The sequence below is a fragment of the Haemorhous mexicanus genome, chromosome 1, assembly GCF_027477595.1.
Source record: "Haemorhous mexicanus isolate bHaeMex1 chromosome 1, bHaeMex1.pri, whole genome shotgun sequence".
Taxonomy (NCBI): Eukaryota; Metazoa; Chordata; class Aves; order Passeriformes; family Fringillidae; genus Haemorhous; species Haemorhous mexicanus.
Genome location: NC_082341.1, coordinates 72,223,489 through 72,249,513, shown reverse-complemented (window position 1 = coordinate 72,249,513; position 26,025 = coordinate 72,223,489). Strand labels below are relative to the sequence as shown.

Below are 26,025 nucleotides of genomic sequence, written 5' to 3'. Positions count from 1 at the left end.
GTCCAGTGTTCCTTCCACTAGAAGGATTTTTAAAAGCTGGCTTCTGTATTTCACACCTGCAAACTACAGCAATATTTAGTTGGAAGTGCTGTGTGTCTGCAGTTAATTCTGAATGCAGAAGTGAAATCTGGCCTCATGCATCAAAGAGCTTGGAGGCCATTTCTCCGGTTATTTGCTCAGCTGACTGTGTTTGATCAGAGCTGATGTTCTCAGTGGTACGGAGAGGCTGACATACTTACAGGAATGCGAGTGCATTATTAATTGCCAACACAGTACAGAATAAATAAGTCTGTGGCTTTTCCCTATTTTTTTTTTTTTTAGTGCTTTCTAGAGCACTAGTTGATTCCCTGTGTTCCATCTGGCAACATTACATATATTTAAGTTCTGTGGGAACAGAGCTCCGATTTATATTTCAAAGGTATTTACCTTGTTGTATTGTGGCATTTCTCATTTTACGGCTTGCAACTTCCTGGGACAAACTGCATGCAAAATAATTGTCAGTTTCAGGTCTTATGCTCGTATTACATTTTCCTTGTCCCTTGTGGATCAAGATTTTCTGAACAAGTCCTGTTGAAATCCCTCCATGCAGTTACATTCAGTTTGTCTCAACTCTTTTGGCTTCTCGTGGAATTTCCTTTCCCTTGAACTCTGTTTATAGCTGATACACATTGCTTTGATTTCATGCCTATTTTCTATATAGCCTGATGAAATTAAAATAAAAAAATAAAGCATAAAAAAATGTGGAGGACCTACCAGAACAAATGTTTAGTAATAAGACTGGCTGGTGCTCAGGGTTGTGGGACTGGTCACATGACACTCAAAATTAAGACACTCAAAATTAAGTGCCTGAACTTGTATATTTTGTTGGGATATGTACAGTACTGCTTCAGCTGATAGCCCCTTAGGAAAATATCTTGAGGTGAAAGCTTTTTTCACACCATGTGGATCTAATAATAGTAATAACAGTGCCAGTTTCATAGCAGTGTGAGAGGAAGAAGGTGACAAAAGGAGCACCGAGCAACAGCAGATTCCGTGTTGTACTGTGGTCACCTTCTGGCAAGTCTAGGAGTGGCCAGGAAAAAACACACAGAGCACATAGCATAGAAACAGGAGTTAATATCCATAAGGGTAACAGGAATTGCAGAGGTTTTATGAGGACCTGGATTGGTATGAAGCACCTCTAGATGTCACTGCAACATTGTAAAATGTAAGTAGAAGAAGGACACAAAGCTGAAGTTATGGCTTGTATGCTCAAATTCCTGGTTACTGTCTCAGTCAGCCCTTAATAAATCGTGGCATCACTAAAGAAGTCACTACCAAATGTTGATTAAAAAACAAGGAACTTTTTGATAAGTGCCAGTAAGATTGTTACTGAACGTTTTCCTAGTATATTAAATTTTCCGAGATTTGGTTTAACCTAGATTTTTACAGCAAAAGCTAGGGCAGGGCAGCAGCTGATTCCTGGGTGCTTCTTTGGTTTAGTCTCTGAGGTTCAGACCTAATCTTTTCTAGGCTGTTTTTATGGCAACATTGATGCTGATTACAACCAAGACAATTTCTCTTGCTTTGCACTGGTATCAACTCAATCAGCTTGTAGTGATTCAAATAAGGACTATCATTTATAGGAAATGGGTGAGTTAGAACACAGAGTATTTTCATTTGATTAAAAAAAAAAATTAGGCTGTGATTTCATGAGGACCAATACAACTGGAACACTGTATAAATTCACTAATATGTCAATTGCCTTCTTCACAGGTCATCAAAGAAAAGTCACATTTCAATGAAACAGAAACAAAAGAAAAGAAGCCACCAGATTCAACAGGTTAGACTATTTTTTTCTTTGATCAACTTCCAGTTCCTAAGAAATAATACAGAAATAGCCATGACTTTCCTGAGCAACTCCAGTGAAGTTGCTTGGTTTGTATGTGTGTTCATCAGCATGAGAGAGCACCGGGTATCCAACTGCTCAATAAGGAGCTTTGCACGAGGAGTTTATTAACCTTGACTTGGCTGACCATAACTTTGAGAGAGAGAAACGTTTTCTAGTGCTATATCTCAAAGAAAGCCTTTGGGACCCATGAAATCCCAGTTTTAAATAAGTAGTCTTCTCTTGCTTAGGAGACACTTGTACTGACCTTGAAAGTGGGAGAGGAAAACAAATAACTAGCTCAAAATTCAGCAGAAGTTATGCTGTTGAATATTATGCAGCCCTGCTTTAATACTGTTACTGACTATCAGAAAACCACTGACAGATTACTTTGTAATCTCTTATAGATGGGGACATCCAGCAGAGTCAGTCCTGCTCCCCGGAAGAAGAAGTTGATAAGCTCAACAAGGAAAATGCCAAGAGGGAAAGTTCCCTTGTGCTTGAAGCGGATCCTCCCAAGTTTCATACTGAAGAGTCAGAAGAGAAACAAGAAAGTTTGTCTTTAGAAAGCCATTATGAATATAGGAGAAACTCTTTTCAGGAATCCTTCACAGAAAAGCAGCAGGAAGAAGATGCTGTTGATGATGCTTGTCAAAAACTAACTGTGCAGGAGATAGAGAGTGAGTCCCCAGCAGCTGAGGAGAAGAAGGAACATCAGGTGCCTGAAGATGCACTTGAAAAACAACAAGAGGAGAAAGAGAGCGAAGAGAAGGAAAATGCTGTTGAGAGTGAAAAAGATGCTGAGGAACCACCAGCTCCTTCCCAAAAGGAAGATGAGGCAGAACAAAGTTATGATGAAGAGGTACCAGAGGGAAGGTAAGGTCTGAAACTGAAACTACACATTCTGAAGAGACCCTTGCTTCAGAAAAAGGTGTAGTTCAAGTTTCAAGTCAAAGTGGCTGATTAATACAAATATTGGTGAAAATTTAGCCTAGTACAAAAGTGAAAAATATGTTTATATCGCTGATCTAAGTGAAATTATTTTCTTAAATAAGACAGGCAAACAATCCATCACACATGATATTAGCAGTATGCTGTGGTTGTTTGCTTGGGAAACACGTCACAAACACGGGAATTACATTATGCTATTCTTTATCTCTGAGGAGAATTCTTCCATGGTTATGTTTATATACTGCAATGTCATATAACATCAGCAAAATAGATTAGGCCATCTGCCAACTGGGAATTTACTTACTGCAAATGTAGTAATTTAAAAGAGAACATAAAAATGTTTAAATAAAATAAAAATTAATAAAAATTAATAAAATAATCATAATAAAAATTAAAATATGCCCAGGCAATTGACCTAATAAATTTGTGTACTGCAATTCTGTCTTTGCTGGGTTTAATATATAGCCTTTCAGGGAAAAGCATGTTTAAGCCCTCAGAAACCTGTATGAAAAGGGAAATTCAGTGCTCTCCCTTTCCTTTAAAGGCGAGATTGATAGCCTAATGTCAAGTTTAGAAGACCTCAGGTGAGGTTTTCAGTAACTGAGAAAAATTTTGCTGTCATGATTAATTTAAAGGCCATTTTTATTTCTCAACATGAATATTAAACCAGTTTATTTTATGCCATTAAACAAAATAGCTTAGTGATATTTGAATGCAATATCTGTGTAGGCATTTTTCACCTATGTTTCTAAAGTTGCTCTGCTTTAAGTGTACTCTGCACTAATACCATGTTTTGTCCTTGCAGGTGTAAAAGCTGCGAAAAAGGTACAGGAAATTCTAGTTCAATCCCTGGGCAGACCTGCCAGTTTGAGCATAGTAGTAGAAGTGAGCATCAAGTGCATGATGAAGGTCTAGTCAAAGATGACAACAAAAAGAGCAGAGTAGTTGCAGAAAGCGCTGATGGCATACGTAAAACTGTAAAAAGCTCTTAAAGGAAGTATCCTAAAGGCAAAGCATTTGATTCCCCTGGTATTACAGTGATGAACAAAGACAGAGATCTGTAGAAGAGAAGGATTTTGTGATGCTGACTAGTAGGGGAAAAAGATGTGCATGGTAGCTCTGATGGGAAACAGTTTTTCATGGGCTGCATCTTAAGCTGATGAGAAGTAACATGATTCTGCTTGCTTTCACTTCTTCTCTGTCAGAAATTATTCCAAATTAATTTGCTTCTGCCTCAACTACTCCACTAACACTATTGTCTCTCTCTCTTCTTTTAACAAAAGAGCTAAAATCCCTAAGTGTAGAGTGGAGGGAGAAATTATATCAGGTGGGGCAAACTTGATCAGTCTGAGGAAGTGTTGAGAATGTGTGTTAGCAGGGAATCTGCAATGCTGTGGACGTAGCCTGAAAAACCAGCTTGCTCATATTCATACCATTGTAATCTAAAGTGAGAACAACTGCAGGCTACAAAGTAAAGAAATACAGACTTTTGTTTGTAAGCCTGAATTGCTGTTGAGCAGTCAGATAAAAGGGGCTTAGGCACCAAACTTTGAAGCAGTGCTCACCATGGTGAGGCAGAGATTTCTAATATTAGACCTCCATCTTGAGTATTTCAGTGGCTATTCCTGTAAATGAAATTATGGCATGTGAGGAGGTGGCCTGAAAGGCTTGGAAATATATGAGTGTGCATGTGCATACACAAGACTCAAGATGAATTTATCTGCTTTGGGAAAGGGGTGAGACTGTGGGAGGGAAACATTTATTACAGGTTTGTGCTAGGTTTTTGTAGCAGAAAACAGGAGCTAACACACTAAAAGTTTAAAATCCATAAACTGTTGTGAGCTCTGTGAGATTTTTATGGGTGATGTTAAGGTTATAGTGTCTCTGCTGGAGCATCTTTGATCTGCAGTAGGAAATTGTTCTTGAACAGGGAAACATCTCTGGTTTGCAGGAAAAGAAAAATAGAGGGTCTGTCATGGGGAACATCTTTAAGGCAAAAACTTAAACGTAGCTTTGAAAAGCAGTCTGGCGTCTTTAAAAGAATATTTCCTTGTCCAAAGTTTGGTAATGTTTTTAGTTGAGCTTTCAAAAATACATTTTCTTCTGTCACTTACATGTTGGTGCTGATGGAGTTTGTGTTGTTACAGTCAAATTTTGCCTTAGGTTAGAGGTTTTCTTGGCGTTTTTTGGGTCTCGGTAACGTGCAAAGACCCATACTTACAGTAGTGTGATTCAAACTCTGCAGAATCCCAAGTAGGTGGCAAACTTCCAGAAGCCCCAGCTTTTCACAATTCCTTGACCATGAACTAACTTCCTGACCATGTAAGTTATTAACACTGTCAAGAAAAAATCTAGGTACACAGCTGGTGTCCTGGAAAAATGGACATTCCCTGTGAATAAGGACAATCTACTGCCACATTAATGACCAAAGTGTTCCTGCCAGCTACATGCTGCCATGGGGTTTCTTGTTTGTGTTTTTGATCATTTTCACTGGAGTAATGAATGGTTCTAAAATTGCTCAACAAGCCTCACACAAAAAGGAGCTGGCATTCCAAACCAGAGAGCTCATATTGAAACACTGGGGCTGTAGCCCTCCCAAATGGTTGAAGAAGTATTTGTCACCTTGGTCAGCCAAAGGTCACTCTCGGGTGTATCAATCAAATGAAAAATAATGTGGTATGAAATTGAAGTCACAACCGCCTGCAAAAAGTCCAAATTAGGCATGGAGGGCTGGTCTCCAGCAGGGATTTTAACATCAGGATGGCAGAAAGGTCCAGCATGTGGAGGTCCAGAAAGTAACACCTGAGACCTGCCAAAACTCCATAGCTGCCGCGGTGCAACGTTGGGAACCATCCCTCCTCTGTGCCCCTCTTTCCCTTCTATCTGCCATCTATTTTTAAGGACAGAAATTCTTCAGAGCAGAATATGAGAGTTTCCTTGTGTCCTGAGCCATACTGGAAACCCCAAGTGCAGTCCACCAGGGTGAAACTCCCTCATGTGCACAAGCTCTAAATGTGATCTTTAAAGGTGATGACCACACTTTGGACAAGTTTTGTCAGTCAGTTGAGAAGGGGATTGATTCACTGTTGACACCAAAAGCTAGGAAATAGCCTCTCTTAGCTGGGCCTGCAGGAGAGTTGTTTCTCTTCCTACCCCACCAGAAAGTTACAGTGCAGACTCATCTATTCACAGCCCCTGAGGAGGAAATAATATTTAAAAAAATCAGAGATCAGGCTGAATTGCAGAGGCTCCTTGTGAGTATGAAGCTATGTTGGTGTAGTCTATTGGTCTTCACTTTGCCTCTCCCAACTGTTGTATGAAAGATCATAACTTAAAAAAGGAGTCCTTGTCTCATTAGTGTAGCTCCCCAACAACAACCTCTTTTTCTGAGCCATAGCTTCTGGAATAAAACTCTTGTTCAATAACAGAGAAAGACCTGTCTATAAAGCTTACAGTAAGTGTATTCAGTTCTTAAATGAACTTATCTGGGGAAAAGAGGAACTAAAATATGGGATAGACAGGCACTGCATGTGACGGCTCATATGCTCTCTGTTGGTTTTGTCTTTTTTAGATGATATTCCTACTCCACCAGCACCATTTGATCACCGGATTGTCTCAGCCAAAAGGGTGGGGATCAGCAATTATTATAATGTCAACGAGGATGAAATTCTGGGAGGGTAAGTCAGGTGTAGTAAATCAACTTGGAAAGCAAGGCACAAATTTACAACCAAGCACCCTGGGAGGTGAATGGAGGCAACATGCCCCACTAGAGCTGAAGTTATGAAAGTCTAAGCTCTTAAAGTGCTTTGTAGAGGGATGGAAAGAGGAGGCTGGTTTTATAGTGAGAATGAATTTTGGCTTGCTGTTTGGCACCAGCAGACTTGGCCTATGTTTGGCTTTGTTCTAGGGCAGCCAGATGCCCTCAGGCTTTATGACAGGTCTCCTAGGATGCTGAAATGCTTTACCTCTAATTACAGCCAGCAGTATGTAGACACATATTGTAATCTTCTTCCTCTCAGTGAGTTTCACCCCTGAAAACACTTATTTTCAGATAGATTAGCAGGCTAGTCTGACAGACCATGGAGTTACTTATCTCTTGTGCTGTCTTTATTTAGGAGAGTGGGATATTGTAATTTTCATGGCAGCATATTCTTGGATAAGGCTTTGTATCATCAAGAAAACACAACCCTCCCATGGAGGAGAATGATGCAATTGAGAGGGGCAGATGGTGCACAGAAGTGAGCCATTATCCTTACAGTATATCCTTGACTTTCCTGGGGTTAGTCATTGCAGGTTATGAGGTGAGTATAGTGAATCAAACAAGTGGTACCAGAGTGGTACCAGATAGAACACTGTGTGATGCTGATGTGCCTAAATGAGTAATAGCAAGTGCAATCTACACAACAAAATAGCAACAATAGAGCAATTGAAATGGAAGCCAGTAGGGAGAGGAAAATTTATAGTTGTTTATAGTGCAGTTTACACTCAGAGTTGACACCTATACCACTGGATGATGTTTGTTTCTCCTTTTTCTAGAGGGCGTTTTGGGCAAGTGCACAAATGTGAAGAGAAGGCAACAGGTCTCAAACTGGCAGCCAAAATTATAAAAGCACAAGGTCCAAAACAGAAGGTTGGTGGAGAATGATAATAATCTTTTGTTACCCAATGGATCCCACACTGTTCTTCAGTTACACAACGGGCCATGACCAAGTGTTTCACAAGCCATCACACTCATAGGACCTGCTGGAATACCATTAATTCCAGTTCTATTTCCTTTCTCCTCCAAAACTTCCAATAGCTCATCGAAGAACTATTTTTGGGGTATTTTCTGTTTCTTTTAAGTATTATATTATTTTTTTTTTTCCTTTCTGTTGCTAATTCTAATAGTTTTCTTTAATGGTAAAAACATTTGTCAGGCCTGTGACATAGTGTATTCCCTCCCCAGCACACTGTAGCCTTTGCTGCAATGATTTGATGTCAGTGGGGGCGAGACTGATAAGAGACATGATCTGGGCACCTGACATCAACACAAATACAGATGAGAGGAATTAATCTGGGCTGTTTTGCAAACCTCTCGGCCATCTGGGACTGGATTTCACTGGAATGACATGCATGACATCCTTTGTGTGACATGGGTGTCATTAAGGGCATTCATTAAGAGTGGGATTTGTCTCAGGTAACTGGGGTTGCTAAGGTATAGCTGTGGCCAAGCTGATCTCTAAGAATCCCTTTATGGTGAATGGAGAGAGACTGACATCATCATTCAGCGTGTCTAAAATAGTTGGGCTGAATGGAGGTACCAGTCTCTCTCCTCTAACTGCAAAGCTAGGTTTTGAAGACTGTCTCAGCTTGATTTTGCACACCTACAGCTGTTGGAACAAATTCTTCCTCTAGTTTTTTTTCCTTTACATCCGTGGGAGCCTGCCTCTTGTCCATATGGGCTCTCCTCTTCCTTTTCCAGTAAATACCTTATCACTGAAACAACCCCCCTCAAGCTCTGAGTTCAGTCTGTTAGTTCCTATGCCTTTGATATCTACTGCTGCAGGAGCCCTGAGTTTGGTTGCCACAAGAGAAAACATGAAGATAATGTAGATTTGCTTCAAACGTAGCTTTCCCAGTAAACAAGTATCTGAAGCAATATTCGTGGCTCTTTACAGGATGAAGTAAAAAATGAAATCAATGTCATGAACCAGCTGAATCACGTCAACCTCATCCAGCTATATGATGCCTTTGAATCTAAAAATGATATTGTACTCGTCATGGAATAGTAAGTGTGTTCTTTTTCTTTTCCTTTCTGTGTTTAATACTTTTGCTAGAATTGTCAATTTCCTTCTTGCTTTCTCCTAAAGTGAGAACTAGAGCTTCTTACAGGTAGAAAACACATATATGTTCTCATGAACAGCAGGAAAAAAATGGAATTTAAGAGAAGTTTTCCCATGCAGCCATTTTTGCATTTTTTTCGGTAGTCTGCCACACTCCTGATGCTGTAAAGCAACTGCTCCAATTGAGGATAGAGCTGTGTTACATATCTTATCTTTAATTTAATACCTTAATTTGTGTCAGCCAAGAAACAAACCTCAGAATATCTCCTATTCTGTGAGGCAAACAAGAAGACATCTTACACCAAACAGGAGCCAGATGTGGGTGTTGTCCCTAATCCTTATATTGGGTGCCTGAAAGGATAAACCTGCTTTGTATGCGGGATTATCCGGCTAATTAGGCACAAAATACCTGCCTTAATCTCAGATTAAGCAGATCCTGTCTTAAGGAAGCCAAAAAGGCCAAAACTAAAACACTGAAATGTGTGGCAAAAGGGTTCAAAGTTAGGTGAATTTGACTATTTTGGACATTCTCAGATAGTCCTCTGAATTTGGTCTATATGATTAACATATCACTAAAGAAAAGTATCTGTGCACCTATGAACAGAAAAGCTAGGGGCATACTGAAATGTGAAGAGAAATTAAGTAAATTTTGTTGACTTTAGATAGTTTGAGATTGACCTTTTGGATCCTGTCCCTCTTAAACTCAGAGGGAAGAGACCACAGATTTGAATGCAGATTCTCCATCATGTTGTCTTGGTTTTCCATGGAACATCATTAATTTCACTGGTCCAAAATGAGAACTCAAGGCAACATGATATTAAATTTCAAGATGTTCATGGTTTTCAATGGATGAGAGACTAGACTCTTAGGCCTTGAAGAGGTTCAGGCCAGTATGCATCAGAACTCAGATTTCAGAAAGTTCAGATTAGAGTACAGGCTCATCTTACTGAACTGACTGTGAATGATAAAAATAGTCAATAGCATATTTTCTGCATTAGTCTTGCTGTATGGGATGAACTTGGTCACTGCTTTACTGTCTTTTTCTCCTCAGTGTGGAAGGAGGAGAGTTATTTGACCGAATTATTGACGAAAACTACAATTTGACAGAGATGGATACAATCTCGTTCATAAAACAGATCTGCAAGGGAATTCAGTACATGCACCAAATGTACATTCTTCATTTGGATCTCAAGGTAGAGTTTTGAGATATATGTTTTGTGCAATGACAGATGTGGAAATTCCATTCTTAATGGTAGGCCATAAAGCTTAGCAGATTCCTGTGGCAGAAACAACAAAGAGCCTTATTCTGCTTTCCTTATTCCAATGCATATTTACTTTAACCACATTGAGATCAGTTAAATTACTACAGGACTAAGTAAATTAGATGAAAATTGTGGTCATATGTCATCAGACTTCATAGTGCCTAAATTTTCCACAGAGTGATTTCATAGAAAGCCAGCAGTTGTCTACAAATGCGTTGCTATTTTTAATTTCAGTACTTAGATCCCAAGATATTGTGCAAATATTATTTCATTCAACTGCACAAAATGCATGTTTTACACATCAGCTGTGGGGTGGCAATTGTCCCTGTTTTTTTACTATGCAGAAGGGCATGAGTGAGTAGAACTAAATTCAAGGGTCATTCAGGATCAATGTAAGCCCACAAAATTTTCTGAGGACTGCACTCAACTGCTGTTGTCATGAAAAGGCATCAATAGATAGCCAGATTAAGGGAAAGTCCATTGAAGAGTACTTTCTGAAATGAAAGGAATAAAAATAGTCAGTGGTTAATGTAACGAATATGGCTAGTGTAGCTGAAAGCCCAGAGAAAGGTGGCAGATTCTCTACCACGGACTTACCCCGGTACAAGTACTCTACCATGTGCTTGCACATTCTCACTCTGGTCAACTGCAAATGGTCAACTGCCACCCCTTAGAAAATACTTGTTATTATTTTTCATTAAACTGTACACTTGAGCTGGCTCTTTTTCCCTCAGCCCAATTTTTTTATTGAATAATGAACTTGTTTCTTACCTCTGGTAAGATGGTTTTCTCTTCGGTGAGATTTTTATAACAGCTGCTGGTTTTGGCTTGTAATACCTGAGTTAATATAGCACATCTTTAATGTTGTTAGCATACATATTATGCAGTGGTTAAGGAAATGAGCAGATGCTTGTTGGGACCTGCTTCTGTAGCCGATCGATGACCAGACTTACTTTTCTCTTTCTCTATAAACATCCAGTTACCTAGAAACCTGTCAAACAGAAGTTCACACAGTTCTTTGGGACACATTAATTATCATCTTGAGATGGCACAGTTTTAATATGAGGTCAAACTGCTGACAAAAAGATACATATACAATCCAAGAAATTAATCCCAGAGACCTCTTTTCATGTGCTCGCCAGCTACAGCTTCTCTCTCCTGTTTTGCTTGTTCATAGATTGCTGTCAGTAACAAATGAGTGTGGGAAAGAAAGCTTGAAATTGAAAGAAAATCATCTTGACCATAATCATCTAGGACCTCAGAAACTATGGACATATGGTGTTTAAAAGTCCTACATGTAAAATGAATTAGTAATGGTGACAAAGGTTAACTAATGTTTTAAGTGTTGAGGGCTGTTTTGTTTCAAAGAGGACTCACTGAGCAACAAGACAGAGTAGCTATAAAAGTGCTGGCAGTGAATATGGGACTGTGCTTTAGGTATTTACATTTCAAAGACAATTGGCCAAATCCTTCTCTCAGTTCCTTCTGTAAGAATTTGGAGTAATTCTTGGAAGTTAATGGATTCCTGCCAGGAAAGTGAAGAGTAGCATTTGGCCCTATGAAAACCCAGAGAGATTTAACCTGTGAATCCTATTTTTTGCTAAAACACCTGAAAAAAACATAAAGTTGATGTGACTGGCTTAATATATTAATGTTCAATTTGACAGAACATTTGAGCACTCAGAAATGTAAAGCTGTAAGATTATTTTCAAAGCCAAAAAAATTTATTTTTTTTTATAAAATCAGTGTGAGCTTATGAAGGACTGTAAAGTCACAGTGAAAGCATCCTGAAACCCCTTCTTGGAAGTCTTCATTCCCTGTCCCCCTCCCCCTAATGAGTTCTTTTTCTGAACTGCTGCCTTATGTCAGATTGAAAAGCTGTGGAGTCGAAAAAGCAGTTGGAAGGCACAAAATTCTTGGCTCTGATTGCTGTGTGACAGCAAGGGGGGTATCCATGCAGACAGATGTGAATAAAAAGGAAAGCAAAAGGTCCTTATGAGATATTTGCACTGTTATTAGTGTTTTTCTCACTACAGTTTACTAAAAGCCCAGTTTTTAATTTTTATTTCTCATTCAAGTTTTTTTCTTTTTTTGTTTCTCTTGGCAGCCTGAGAATATCCTGTGTGTGAACCGAGAGGCAAATCAAATAAAAATTATTGATTTTGGATTGGCAAGAAGGTACATGCATGTGTTCTCACTAATCATTAATGAATTAGAAACAATGAAAAGAGTATTGCATCCCTTCAATGATGTATTGGATACATCATTGTCTTCTACTGTTCTTAGGACAAATTTGTTTCTTTTAACCAGGGATATCTTTTAATATGGAATGTTTGGAGCTGAGTGAAAAAGATTTGTCCTGAAACCTTCTTTTCAGGCAGATGGTTGAAAGAGGGCTGATTTCCACTAAGAATGCATATTAGTATCTCGGAACAACTAAAATGGACAAAACCAGTGGTACACCTTTTCTAGTCTTGTCTCCAGTATTAAGAGATTCTTCAAAAGAGAGTGTAAGATACCACTCAGGGCTCTTACAATATATCCCATGCTATATCCCTTTCTAGTTTAATTAGGTGCTATAACCTTAGTGAAGGATTTACTGGTTAAAAATTTCATGCCTATGATATGGAGAAATCCCAAAAGGATGGTAAGACCTGCTCTGAGACGTCCTCAAATTACAAATTTATTCCTTTTTGTAGCAATTGCATTTTGTCCTAGTATGATACAAAGCTTGAAAATACTTTTCATTCTATATGTGGGTATATTTCTTCTTAGTTTGTGCCTCTGTCCTTGTTTTCCTAGTGGATTTTTTGTATGCTTCTGGAATTCCTCTAAGTGCTAGACAATTGATGATGCAACTTTAATAAGAACTGTAATTGATGTCCTTTGTTAATACTTCTATTTCCTAGATATAAACCCAGGGAAAAACTTCGAGTTAACTTTGGAACTCCAGAATTTCTTGCTCCTGAAGTTGTGAATTATGAGTTTGTCTCTTTTCCTACAGACATGTGGAGTTTAGGAGTCATTGCTTATATGCTGTAAGTAGGATTCAGTAACTGCTTTGTTAGCTGTTTCTGGGTTGAACCGTGTCAGTCATCCAAGTTTGCTGTTATACTGGAAGAGTGAAGGACTGTGTACCCAAAATAGGAAATTTAGACTTCTTTCCAAGTTCCATATTGAGAAATCTCTCCTCTTTTCCAATTGCCATGAACTTTTTTGTCTTTGTTTTTTTGCACATATCTCAGGAGTGTTTGGGCATCACACTTCCAGAATAATGTAAGCTGCTTGGTAAATTCTCAGTGGTTAGTACAAGACTGGTCAGAGGTCTAGAAAATATGAAAGACAGTAATGCCATGAAAGACAGTAATGCTTGGTGTGTTAGAGAAGAGGGGTGATTAAACATGTTAAGAGATGAGAAAATGGGAATGGTCTGGAGACCTTCTTAGAGAGCAGTATTTTGTAAGTTAGGCCAGAGTGACAGACCAATCTTAGGTGGCATATTGGAGACCATGTACAGGAAGAGGGAAACACAGGAGGACTGAACATATTCCTTTTTACTTCAGCCTCACTGGATTGTCTCCTTTTTTGGGTGATGATGACAATGAGACCCTCAACAATATCCTGGCCTGTAACTGGGATTTTGAAGATGAGGAATTTCGAGATGTTTCTGATGAAGCCAAAGATTTCATATCAAAGCTTCTCATCAAGGAAAAATGGTATATAATCCTGTATCTTTGAAATGTGTATTTCATGCCATCATGACACATTTGTGTCACTTGTGCTGTTCCACTGCAGAGCTAATATGACTTATAAGTTTTTTATGCCCACATTCAGTATTGTAATGACACTTCATTGTTGTTCATTGTATCCATCAAATGCTCTGAAATTACCTGAATACATTTTTGCTGTGAAACAAAACTTAATTAATCTGCTGTCTGTCATACTGTTCTGAAATGACAGCATTGCAAGATGGCAGAACACATGACCTGTAGCAGATAATTGCTGAATTGTAAAATTCTGGGAAAAACTCTTAATAGCATTCTGGTTTTCCTCTAGCTGGAGATTAAGTGCAACTGCTGCCTTAAAACACCCATGGTTAACAGACCACAGGCTCCACTGCAGACTCCAGGTCCCTACATTTAAATATCCTTGTGCATCTACTGTTGCCCTCTTGTGCTGCCACATTACTTTGCTTTGACATTTTTCTCACCTTCATTTGAGTCTTTGTTGCTGATTCATTTCTTGCCACTGTGAGCCACGTGTGTCCCTTTGCTTTTTTTTTTAGCTGATAGATTTTGCATGCTCACATTTGCTCATCAGTTCTTGCATGTCTGGGAGGAAATAAAAGATCCTGCAATGTTGTGTGTTGCTGAGTGGATCAATTTCTCATTAAAATGAAAGTATTTACAAAATGAGCACTGAATTACCATATGAAAAGAATTTTCCAGCTAGGGATGATTCTTGTTCCTACTTTGAAAACCCTTTCAGGCTCTCCTGAATATCCCCTGAGTACTGTTTCATCCTACCTCTTCCAAAGAGATACCTTTCCCAACAGAGCTTGGAACTTCTCCTGGTGCATACCTTGGTACTTAAACACCTTCTTGCCCTTCAGTGGTAGCCAGTTTAGTGGCCAACACAGAATAAGTTGTTTGCTCAAGTAAACAATTCAGTTGGACTGAGTTGGAGGAGCAACAAGATTTTAAATCACTTTGGTTATTCCTGTGTCGGTAATTTTTGGAGATTCATGCTGTTGGTGACACCTCTGTTGGCTGTTTCTAAGTGAGACCACTCTGTGGTTCAGTGGTTCACAAGGGGATAATTTTAAGCAGGTTTCAGAATTTTTATAGCATTTAAAGTGCAATATTCACTTCTTCCTTTTCAGGCAAAGCACTTCTGTGTTAAATAAAATTACTGCTGTAGTGCCTAGGATGTATATGTCAAGGTGCATTTTCATATACAGCCCTCATTAAGAATTAATAGATGATATTATTAACAAAATAATGTTATTAAAATAAAAAACTTATGATAATCAAGCAGAGGTAGCCCTACTGGTAAGGCAGTGGGATGGACTGAACAGCGTCTTGTCAGCTCTGTCCTTGCAAGATGTTCTCGTTATAGAGTAAGGATAACCAGAATTACTATAAAATAGGATATAAAAAATAAAATAAATTACTCTATTTTTCACTTTTTTTTTTTTTTTTGGTAATCTCCCAGAACAGCAATGCCCATGAGATTATTAGATGATTTGTAAGTTAGTGTCTCCTAAAAATAGGAGAGCTTGTTGTGGTAATCTTCAGAGGTTTTTGTAGTATATACTTTGACTCCTTTAGTTGGGCTCCAGTGAGGCTCTGATTTCTGCAATCTGGGAAACAGACAGTCTTTTCCAAATGCTGCAAGAACACAAACTGCTGTCCTTCCTATCACCATTTTTTCCCTCAGGAAACCCTACCCTAATGCAAACCTTACAGCTCATGTTGTCCTTTGCATCTTCTCCCCCAATATTTTTTGTTCATACTTGTGCTTTGCAAAATAGCTTCACTAAACATGCTGATGTTGCAGTGTTCTTGTGCCATTACCTTAAGTAGAAGTAAGATGTGATTGATCTTCAATTAGTGTTCCAATAACGGTGTCTTTTTTTTTTTTTCCCCTTAGAGAAAGGCTAAAGGTGACCGTGTGTCTCAAGCACCCCTGGCTAAATAACCTCTCTGAAAGAGCTGCCAAACAGAAGGTTTGTTTCAGGTCCCAAATGTTCCTTCAGATGTAAAAGCTGTAGCCCCTGTGGAAGGGATCAGTGGACAGCTGAGAACCTTGGGTAGTCCAAAGTGCACGATCCAAACTGTATTCACCACCACCATCCCTGCTGCTGTCTGGAAAGCACTCAAAATGTAAACTGGCTCTATTACTTATACCAAGTAACAGCAATGTGCAAAATAATTAATGGGTATGGAGCCATATGTGCTGCAAAGCCTGGCCATTTTAGAGGGAATGGTTATGCTCCCACTGGCTCTCATGGGGCAGGGATTTCACCCAATAATTTTTCAGTGCTGAAAGCTTTCGTGTTTTCATGCTGTGGTTATAAGTACAATTTAAAAAAGGGTAGAAATATGAAAAATAATAACCTTTTAGCAGAGGCACGGGCCAGACCCTCAGGGCAGCTTAACTAACTGCAGCAAAATCAAAGCAAGGTGACCCCTAAAAGAAGCTGCTCCACACGTCTGAGGACCCAGTTCTGACAGGGCACTTACCTCCCCTTTTAGCAACCCAAACGAGTTTGACAGAGCATCTCTCTGTCCTTTCTCCCTGGCTCCTTGTCTTTGCCCTTTCATTAACAAACAGTTCATTAGTGGTTCTCAGGCTGGCTTGGTTGCCTCCCCTGGGGATCAGGCAGACTCAAATCTGCTCTCTTTTTCTGTCCCTGGTCTTTGACTCACTCGGCCACTTTGAAATCGCGCCGCCACAGGCAGTGCAGTGTCTCCATAAACCAATACTCCAATTCCCTCTGCCACTTTCACCAATTACCACAAAAATTGGTGGCTCTTTTCAGGGACTAGGGGAACTGCTCAAAGGTTCTGGAGGCCATCTCTGGGCAAAACTCAGTGGAGGTTCAAGATGTGAATTAGGCTGAGAACACACACATACACTGTAAAACCACTTCCTTTTAGTAGTGCGTCATGAGTAACAACAGGATGCCAAAATAAAAGTAGTCCACCTTTCACCACTTGCCAAAAGGCAAGTTTTTAATGGTGCCATCATCCATCATCTGCTTGGTAGGACAAGTGATATACTGGCTTTTTTTGCAACAAGTTTTTTCCAGGAACATGTGGAAAACAGAGTATTGTGAGAGGTTGAAATTTTTGTTCTAAGTAAGATTAAAGCAGATTTTATACAGCGTAGTGGAATAACACAGAAGGTAATGATCTTTACATGAGCTGTTTCGGAGACATGAAAATGCCTTTCAGTGCATACAGAGAAAGCCAGTAAGGACTAAGGAACCATTATTACATCCCACTTGCTCTCTGAAGCCATGCAACTTCCTGATATGGTAATATCTGAACATTGGCTTCTGGAGTAGAAATCCAGTGGGAATTTATACCTCTTTGTGACCCTCAGTATTCACCTTTACTTCACTGGTGCTGAGACAGATTCCATGAAGCTTTGGTCCACTCACCTGTGTGCTTCTACACAGTAGATTTCTGAACAGGTTTTCCAGCCCTGTTGCAAGATTGGTGTTTGTATCTGGGTTTCCTATTTCAAGCCACTAACTTGTGGCAACAAACACAACAACAAAATGGTGAAAATTCTCCCTCTGTATGCAGGAAGCACTGTATTACACAATTTTCTGTTACAACCAAAGTCAACTTTAAGATAAATTGACTGTCCAACAGCAGTCAAAATTATTTTAAAATAAACTTTTAATAGCCTTGTAACATAGTAACCTACCCATGATCTAACTTGCAGGAAAATCTGGTTTTGGCTTTTGCAATGTTATTTCCTCTGTGTGTGTTTTTCTTTTTGGAGTTTATTTGAGTTTACTTAATGAGTGGATCTAAAGTCATAGCTGTGCTTTATTTTTAAAGAATCCCTTTAGCTATTTTTATCAGGCAAGTAGTATGGTTACCACATTTAACCCAAAATAATGCACTCAAGTGCCAGTTGATTTAAACCTGGCGTTATAAATGCTTGCAGTGGTAACCCAAACAAATGGAGAGGTTTGCAGCATGCCTTTGCATACCATGATCTGTATGACAAGAGAGGTAAAAAAAGCAGAGTGGCTGCATTTAAAGGGATACCTCTAGGATCAATTCTCCACTTAACAAAGAAATCTTGTCGTTTTAATATTGGATAAAACATTTCACAGAAAAAGTGGCTGTAAGGATCCTTTGTGAGCAAGAGGCTTCAGTGCTGCTTTCTTCTCTTTTTGCACAAAGAAACCACCATGTGGTCATCCCAGAACACTTATCCAAATGAAAAAAATATACTGCTGAATTAACTGGATTCTTGCTTTGTTTATTTTTCAGAAAAGCTGCTGTGTGGTTACTGCTGCTAAGAGATTTGAAAATATCAGCTGTCTCGGTGCTTTAAACCCCTGCCATGACTGAGACTTCTACTAAATGGACCAACAGCACTTTAGTTGCAGGACAAGTCCCAGCATTGTGGAGCTGCTTCTCTATTCAGCTGTTAAAAGAAAGAAAGTATTTCTCTGTGTTGCAGGAATGTGTTTCTTCTGAAGCAGCATGTTCTCCATGCCTGCAAGTGCTACATTAGCTTGGTTTCATAATGAACTTTTCTCTATCTAGTCTTATGCCCTCATTTACTTATCAAAGGCTCCTTAAAGTTTAAATTATCATGTAAAATGAACTGTTTCTCAACTGAGCCCAGAAGGCAATCTGTCACTATGTTATATCTGTAGCCAAGGTTCCTTTGACACTAGAGTCTAATAATTAAAAAATAAAACCCAAAACCAAAAAAATTGCAGCAAATTGAAAGCTGCCTTTGGTAGAAGATTTGACGTTGTTTTTCCTGTCACACTAAAATGAGTTAAGGGTTTGCTCAACCAGAGTTAAAGCCATGTTAATGTAACAGCAGTGGAAGAAAGAAATGAGGCTTTCCCTGTGTGCAGGTGAATTTGCTGTAACTGTGGTACAGTACATTTCAGGATTTTTCAGCCTGATGAATTACTGCTCACTGTAAATACACTTGGATTAATTAAACAAGGAAGAGAACAAGGCACTATTCACTCGTACCCATGCAGACCCTGTTCTCCAAAATGCAAATATAATTCAGAATTATTTTAACAGAGTGTGATTTTATATCAGCTGATCTGTTTAGTGCTAATTTAACTGGTTAGGACCACGGGCAAAGAGGGGAGTCAGTGCTTTGCTCATTATAACCTCTGAGTACAGGCTCAAGTAAAAATCCTCTGTATTTCTAGTTTTCTCATCTTGCTCCCAAGCCTTTCTGATTCTTAACTAGGTAAAAAAAATAGGAGTCAGAACAGTTGAATTCTTCACCTGAAATTTTTTTATTATGGCTCATCATTAAGTGAATCTAAGTTGCCAAGGCTCTGAAGTTAAAATAATGAGACTTTCTGCTGTATATGGCTTTCTTACTGCTTGGTTTCAGAACTACATAAATGCAAATTGTAATGAGTATTTTATTTAATCATGCTGCTGTGGTGTCTTTACATTGTCTTTGCTTAATCCAGTTCTGATCAAACCACATATTATCATAGCTATCTCTATATATTTATCTATGCATTTCATATGTTTATATATTTAAGTTCTGTCTTTTTTAAAAAGGGATCAACATAAAGACAAAACAGTTTTATTTATCACCACGCAATGAATTGCTTCTCACACCTTTGTCCTTTCTGGATAGCATTAATTTTGAAATGAAAAGGGGCCCATTAATGGGACATCATGGCCATCACACTCTCTACAGCCAGTTTGATCCAATGTTTTAAAATTATTGTAGGACATCCCTTAAGACTGCTCCTGTAAATGAACTGGGCTTCTTACAACTGTGACATCTTAGTAATACTGATGTGTTGCACCAGAGTTTGCAAATACTGCTATCACACACTGACACACCATGTAGCTTTTATATGATATAGAGCACTGCTGCCTTCAAATCCTCATCTGTAGTCTTTACTGAAGTAAACTTTGCCAAGCAGAAATGGAAGTTGCTTTGGGAAAAGACTGAGCGGTCTCAAAGCAGAAAAATGAGAATGTAACTTCTAGGTAGAAGCTGAGCTGCTTGTTTTTAGTCACCATTTATATTTGTCTGGTCAAAATGAATAGAAAAGTTGCCTTTCTGTTAGGGCTGGAGTTCCCACTCCGGTTCTGACTGTCTTCAAGATATTGTAGCTTCTTGTACAGTACACAACTCAATGATCAGACTAAAATGCAACAAACCATTCTGGAATCACAGGATCTCATTATGCACTTTAGTGCCATTGTAGAATTGGATCAGGGTTTTGTTTTTCCTTTGGTAGATTTTACATGGATAAATTGCATGTAATTTTGAATCTTATTAACTATACTAAAATAATAGTGTGACTACAGTCTTATCTACTTTGTTGCTCAGTTGAATTCAGAGGATTTATTATTTGTTGATATATCCATCTGAGTAGTAATTAAGAGCTTAGTGCCATGAAGATCAGCCCAGTGTAAGAGTGTGTTGCACCGAATCAACCACAAATCCTCCAGGAGCTGTAGGAAAATGTGGCCTCTGCTGAGAACATCTCCCAAGTTGTACAGTGCTCTGTCAGAAATAGGAATGCATGGGAGGATAGAAGAGCTAGACATATTTCCTCCACCTTGGGAATTTAGGCATGAGTTGAGGAGGGTACCCCTCAGCAGCCTCTGGCTTGTGCTACTGGGCAGTGTGCTAACACAATTAAGGCATTTAACTTCCACTCTTCATAGCAAGGATAATGGTGGTCCCACTCTGGAGTCTTGTCTGTAAATTGTCCCACTGTTTCATTCTTAGAACAGCTCCTGCAGCAGAGGCGGAATTTGAGGGAGGGCCAGTCAGAGGAGGTTGGACTCTGACAAGTCTCTGCAGTGACTGAAGCTGCCATTTGGTGCCCAGGGTTAACCCCAAGTGGGCTGCAGATGTCCAGTGGAGGAGGAAAGAATCCCAAGTGCACTTCTACTTTTTGCTCCCCAGGTGCTGGATCTGCAGCACTGAGTCAAAAGGGAGGTACCTTACCTAGGGCCTTACTGTCACCAAGGGCAAAATATTATACTGCTGTGTAATCATCACTGCTGTGTATAGCAATGTGCCTGAGAAAAATGTCTCCAGAGATGTTCATTTGTGTCTTGTATCCACCTCAACATGAGAAAGACCTTCTTTATATTGAGGGTGGCAGGGCACTGGAACAGGCTGCCCAGGGAGATCATGGAGTCTCCCTCTCTGGAGATGTTCCAAACGCCCCTTGATGTGTTCCTGTGTCATCTGCTTTAGGTGACCCTGCCTTGGCAGAGGGGTTGGACTGGATGATCTCAGAGGTCCCTTTCAACCCTAAAAATTATGTAATTCTGTGATTCTGAGATCTTTCCTGGCTGTTGTAATTTTAGTAAATAATAGCTTGGGACAGATTCTTTTTAGTGGCTTCCTAATTGTGTCTCATTTCACATTGAGCAGCATGCTGTTTTGTGTGTGTGCTCACATAGGCAAGTCTGATTTGCATTCTGTTTTACTATGCCCTACCTCTGGAAACATTCTAGGGTGAGTTGGACAGGCCTGTAAGCAACCTGATCAAGTGGGAGACCTCATTTCTCATTGCAGGAAGGTTGGACTAGATGACCTTTAAAGGTCCAGTCCAACTCAAACTATTCTATGATTCTATGATTTTATGATTTAAGAATGCTCTGTAATGACTAATAGCTAAGTCCTGCTGTGTTAAATAATTGTTTTGACACATCATCATTTATTTTCTGCCAGGTCCTAATAATACTAAGGCTACTAGGGTGTAATAAGTCACCTACATCTGTGTGAGTTTGTTATAATTATTGCTACATAATGGCTTATGTGATTGCATTTGGAAACTGTGAATTGCTGTGCTTGTGAGCAGGTTTAGCTGGGTGTGAAAGGCACTGTTCTAGCTGCTTTTATTCCATTTTGCTGTATACTCATGGTCAGACAGGGATGACTGCAGGTACCTCAAGAGTGGTATACAAACATCAGTTGCAGTGGGAGGGATGAAGTGCCCAGATGCAGAGCTTGTCTTGTGGGTTCTTCCTGACATGTAAAAATTAAAAAATAAAATCCTGGGAACATGACAAGTATCACCTGACACTCATAAGAATCAGGACACTGTCATTCCCACTCCTATAGAGGCAGCAGGTATACTGGATGCCAGACATGCTGGTGTAGTCTAAGACTGACATCAAGATTAGAAGCAAATATACTTGGCACAAGATGGGACACAAGTGGTGTTTCAACTGCTTTTATATATTGTACATCCTGAAGATTATGAAATGGGTAAAAACCTCTTCTGCAGAAAGATCTCCATGCTATCATGTCCATGTTTGTGAACACCTGCAGCCAGTCACTCCTCTGGGTACCCTCACAGCATAAGCAGTTGGCAACCTGGACAATCCACTCTGGAGATTACAAGAGCAGCTGCTTTTTAATTTTGTTTTTATATTACCTCTAATGTCAGAAGCTGATAAAGTTAAAGCCAAACTAAATTCTTGATTCCAACCAGGAATAGCAGGGTAGCTCACAGAAATAAATAAGGGAAGTGCTATATTCACCTTTTGTGATGTGAGTAGTAGAAGAGCCCAGTTTAGCCACCCCACCTTCCTGCCAAAAATATCTACTTTGCACCAGTCCTGATCAATAAAAATGAAAGGAATCTTAATCTTTTTAACACTGAAGGAATCTCAATCAAGAAACAGTTTTTCTGCAGCAGTTAAATTGCTGCAGTAAAAGTCAAGTTGTTTTAGCATTTTCAGTTTAATGCTGACACTATAAATCAGTGACAGCCTCTTTCAGCAAAACGGCCCCCACGAGGAGCTCTGAGAAACGAAGGTGTTTGTCAGCTCTTCTCCACTGATGAGAATCTGGGAGCATTGGATTCCGTTCCTCTGGATCCAGTGAGCAGGGCAGTTCTTAGCGTTTGGACTTTTGATACGTAGTAATCAAAATGGATGAATGAGAGGATGATGCATCTTCACACACTACTTTTATCCCCAATACATACTTGTTCTTGTGTCTTCTGTGAATAAAAGTAAACACTGCATGAATCTGTTTAGGAATGCTAGACTGTTTCACCTTCCGTGAAGGCTTGGTAGCTGAACAGCTAACTACCTGTTTCAAACTTAGATGAAGACTGGTAGAGATGGTGCTTTGTAAATATGTTGTTTAGCTGCGTCTGTAGAGTTGGTGATCTCCTTTTGGTGTGGCAGAACTAATGTTTGTGTACCCCACGGCAACTTCCCTTGAATTTAGAGGACAGGCATGTGGCAACTAAATCATGAAGCGTGTGGATTTTCATGTACCTTATCACTTTGGTTTGCATACCTGGTTTTGTAGATTAACTCATGTATCTCTGGTATGTGTTCTTTTGTGAAAACCATGACGCAATCTTGTAAAAAGATGAATAAGGAATAAATGCTGATTTTGTTTACTCCAGGGTTTTTGTTTGCTGTATTTAATGTGCCTGTCATTTATATTAGTGACAGAAAGAAGTGTGGCCTTTTCCTCAGCTGCTTTCTGTAGATACATGAAAAGAAAAGTAATTTCCATTGAAACAAATGTCAAAGGTTGACTCAGGCTCACAGTTTGTACTCACTCCTTGTAAGAAAACCTCAGCTCTCTGCAAGTAACTGGGACTTGAGGTGCTTTTGACTGCAGTCTTGCTGGAAGTCCTTAAGACCAGGTTACTGAGGAGGAAATTAGAAATTACTGAAATTTCTGGTGTTTGGTCACTCAAGAGACCTGGTATACTTTTCTCCCTAATTTGTCACACTTGCAGCACTGGCCTATTCAGTGTTGCCGTCTGGGAGCTGCACTTTAACCTTACTCCATCTAGGAGTTCACTGACTACCAAAACAGTCTGGAATCAGAATTATTGTTTCCTGCAGAGTTAAATCAAACTTCAAGTGGGCTAGCTAGTGAAAAAATAAAGAGTGAGAGTAAAAATTGAGAAAAAGGTTACAGGGTAAGAAATCAGGAAGCAACTTCTGATGGACATTGGCCTATATTCAGTAAGTAGAATTTTTTCTGTCTGGTTTACCCGCAGCTCTGGTTGCAGAACTTGAGACATGCACCATACTTGAGAAACAACTTTGGCTTCTTACACTGGAAGGTTCTCATTTAACACCAGCCTGTATTTGATAAGCCTGAGGTTTCCAGGTATAAGATTTAAGTGTACACCCTCCTGATGAAGCTGTGAGTTAAATCAACCAAAGGGTTGCATTCATTCCCCAGAGAGCTCCGTGCTCCTGGCTGATGTGGAACAAAGGGACAAAGCCATGGCAATCCGGCTGGCAGCGCCTGGGGGCTGGAGGACTCAACAAGAGAACAATTTTGCAGTAGCCAAGCACAGGACGTGCAGCTGCTGCCCCTTTACAGCCTCCCAGGGCAGCCCCAAGACCACCAGCCATTTCAACAGGAGCCCAGGCTGGCAGGTGAGCCCAGGCAAAAGCAATGCTCCAGCATCAGTCCACAAAGGAGCCTGGGGAGTTCAGTAGGTGTCTGAAAGTCTTTCAGGGTGACAGCCCAGGGTGAGCTCCTGTGCATGACCAGGCCTTACACCTTTGCTCTTCATGGGCCTTTCTTGAAACCCCTTGCTGTGTTTTAGTTTTCAGTGCCTTTGACCCTGGTGTAGGGGTTTTTGTCCAGAAAATATTAACATCTGTGCCTTAAAACTGATGAGGAAGACTTTGCTGCTGTACCTTGGTCCTCTCAACAGCTCCTGCTAAATGCATGCCGCTGGCAAAAATAAAATAAATGGGGCTCAGCTCCCTGTATGTGTCTGTAAAGCAGCTCCACACTTTAAAAATGTGTTCCCTAAGTTCATGTGGTTAAAAATATGTTGACTACAGGAAAAAAAATCAACAAGGGACATTCATAATTCTTCATTAATTAATAGTCAGCCCTTTTTCTCCCCCAATTATTTCAAACACCTGCTCACAGTAAATTTCCTTTGCAGTTTTTTAAAGCTATTTTAATATTACCCAGAACTTGGAAAAATACACTAAGCTTCTCTTATTTTTAATTATTTTCAAATTAATTTTAATTTTCTAAATATTTTCAGTGCTGCCAATTCATTCAATAAAACTGCATTTTAATTTTAAGGGGTTTTTTTCTTTAAAGGCCTCCTAAACTTTCCAGAGAAACTTTATTGGCTGTTTTAATGAAAGTTTTTGGAAAAGGGACTGGATATTTCAAAATTCCTCTCTTGAAGCCTCCTCATCCAAAAAGAAGTGGGCGGGGGGAAATCACTTCATCTGGTGACTCACATCTCTTGCATGCAAGTGGGAATTCATCCAGGAGCAGAGCCATCCTGTATTTGGAGCGCAGGCTCTTCTGGGTGCAACAGCAGGGCCACCGCCCCAAGCAGCACCTCTCCTGGGCTGGGTGGGCTGTGTCCAACCCCAGGCTTCCAGCTTATGCCCATCTTCAGTGGCTGCACAGTGAACGAGCATCTGCGCTGCCACCACAGACGTCAGGCTGTCCCTGGGGCTCAGCACACTTGGGGACACAGAGCTGTGACTGTGGCAGAGATGAGGAAGGGAGGGTGAAAGTTATCCTTTTCCAGAGCTGTCCACTCCTCACCAGCTGATCTACATGCACGTCCTCTCTTTGCTTTAGGTGCCCAGTCACTGTTCCATGAGCTCTGATCTTTGTCTATCTCCGTGACTTATGTAGGTGTGACATCTGCCTGCTGTAAACAGATCAGGGCAAACAACTTTCAGGGTGACCTCAGTCCTCCTATAACAGCAATATTTTCATGGAGGGGGTACCGAGACACCCCTGCTCTGAACCTTGAATGTCTTCACCTCATTTCAGTCTGTGTGGTCTCAGGGGTCGGGGATAATTTAGAGACAGGTGGCAGGGTCTTGCCTCGTAAAAATGTGGTGGCCCCATTATGTCAACTGAGCATTCCTGCTGCGCCGCTGTGTCACCTGCTGCTTGTACCCCTCTGCTTTGTCAGGCAGTCCATAATGGGTTTTTAATCCCTCATTGACAAAGCTCATGTCATGGATAACACTGGGGAAGCCAAACCACCAGATTGCTGAAAGGAGATATTTAACTGGCACTGACATTTGCTAAGTTTCTTTTTGCTTTTAGCTTTATTTTTTTGTCATGGTTCACTTGTGCAGACTTAAGAAATACCCATTGCAAGGAGCTTTCATCTACTCTGCTCTTAATCCCTGCTGATGCCCAGGTTCCATGGACTGGAAGAAGCTTTCTAATAGTAGGAGTTTGTTGATTTATTTCATCTTTGTCCCAGTGAAAGCGCTGTCCCAGAGCTATTCAGATGGCCTGAAATGTTAGACTTAGTCCCACAGGCATTTGCAGTCAGAGCAAAAAGCAATAGCGACTGCTGCAACAGCAGCAAGCTTTGTCCTGATCGTGGACGCCTTCCTGAGCTGGGGCCAAAGCT

At 40.0% G+C, this 26,025-nt stretch overlaps 1 protein-coding gene across 4 annotated transcripts in view; it reads left to right on the top strand.

The window, feature by feature from the left end:
- The window catches only part of MYLK4 (myosin light chain kinase family member 4), an 81,411-nt gene extending 58,366 nt beyond the window's left edge, over nt 1-23,045 (top strand). For 3 of the 4 annotated variants that reach the window (XM_059853731.1, XM_059853739.1, XM_059853712.1), the window contains 13 exons: nt 1,756-1,822; nt 2,275-2,743; nt 3,624-3,703; nt 6,390-6,495; nt 7,355-7,448; nt 8,476-8,585; nt 9,692-9,833; nt 12,010-12,080; nt 12,812-12,940; nt 13,466-13,618; nt 13,959-14,031; nt 15,555-15,630; nt 17,921-23,045. In XM_059853731.1, coding sequence (XP_059709714.1) covers nt 1,756-1,822; nt 2,275-2,743; nt 3,624-3,703; nt 6,390-6,495; nt 7,355-7,448; nt 8,476-8,585; nt 9,692-9,833; nt 12,010-12,080; nt 12,812-12,940; nt 13,466-13,618; nt 13,959-14,031; nt 15,555-15,602 — 1,542 coding nt within the window. In that variant the 3' untranslated portion in view covers nt 15,603-15,630; nt 17,921-23,045. The remainder of the gene's footprint in view (nt 1-1,755; nt 1,823-2,274; nt 2,744-3,623; nt 3,704-6,389; nt 6,496-7,354; nt 7,449-8,475; nt 8,586-9,691; nt 9,834-12,009; nt 12,081-12,811; nt 12,941-13,465; nt 13,619-13,958; nt 14,032-15,554; nt 15,631-17,920) is intronic. The other variant, XM_059853721.1, reaches the window with a different exon arrangement.
- Nucleotides 23,046-26,025: the final 2,980 nt, after the last annotated feature.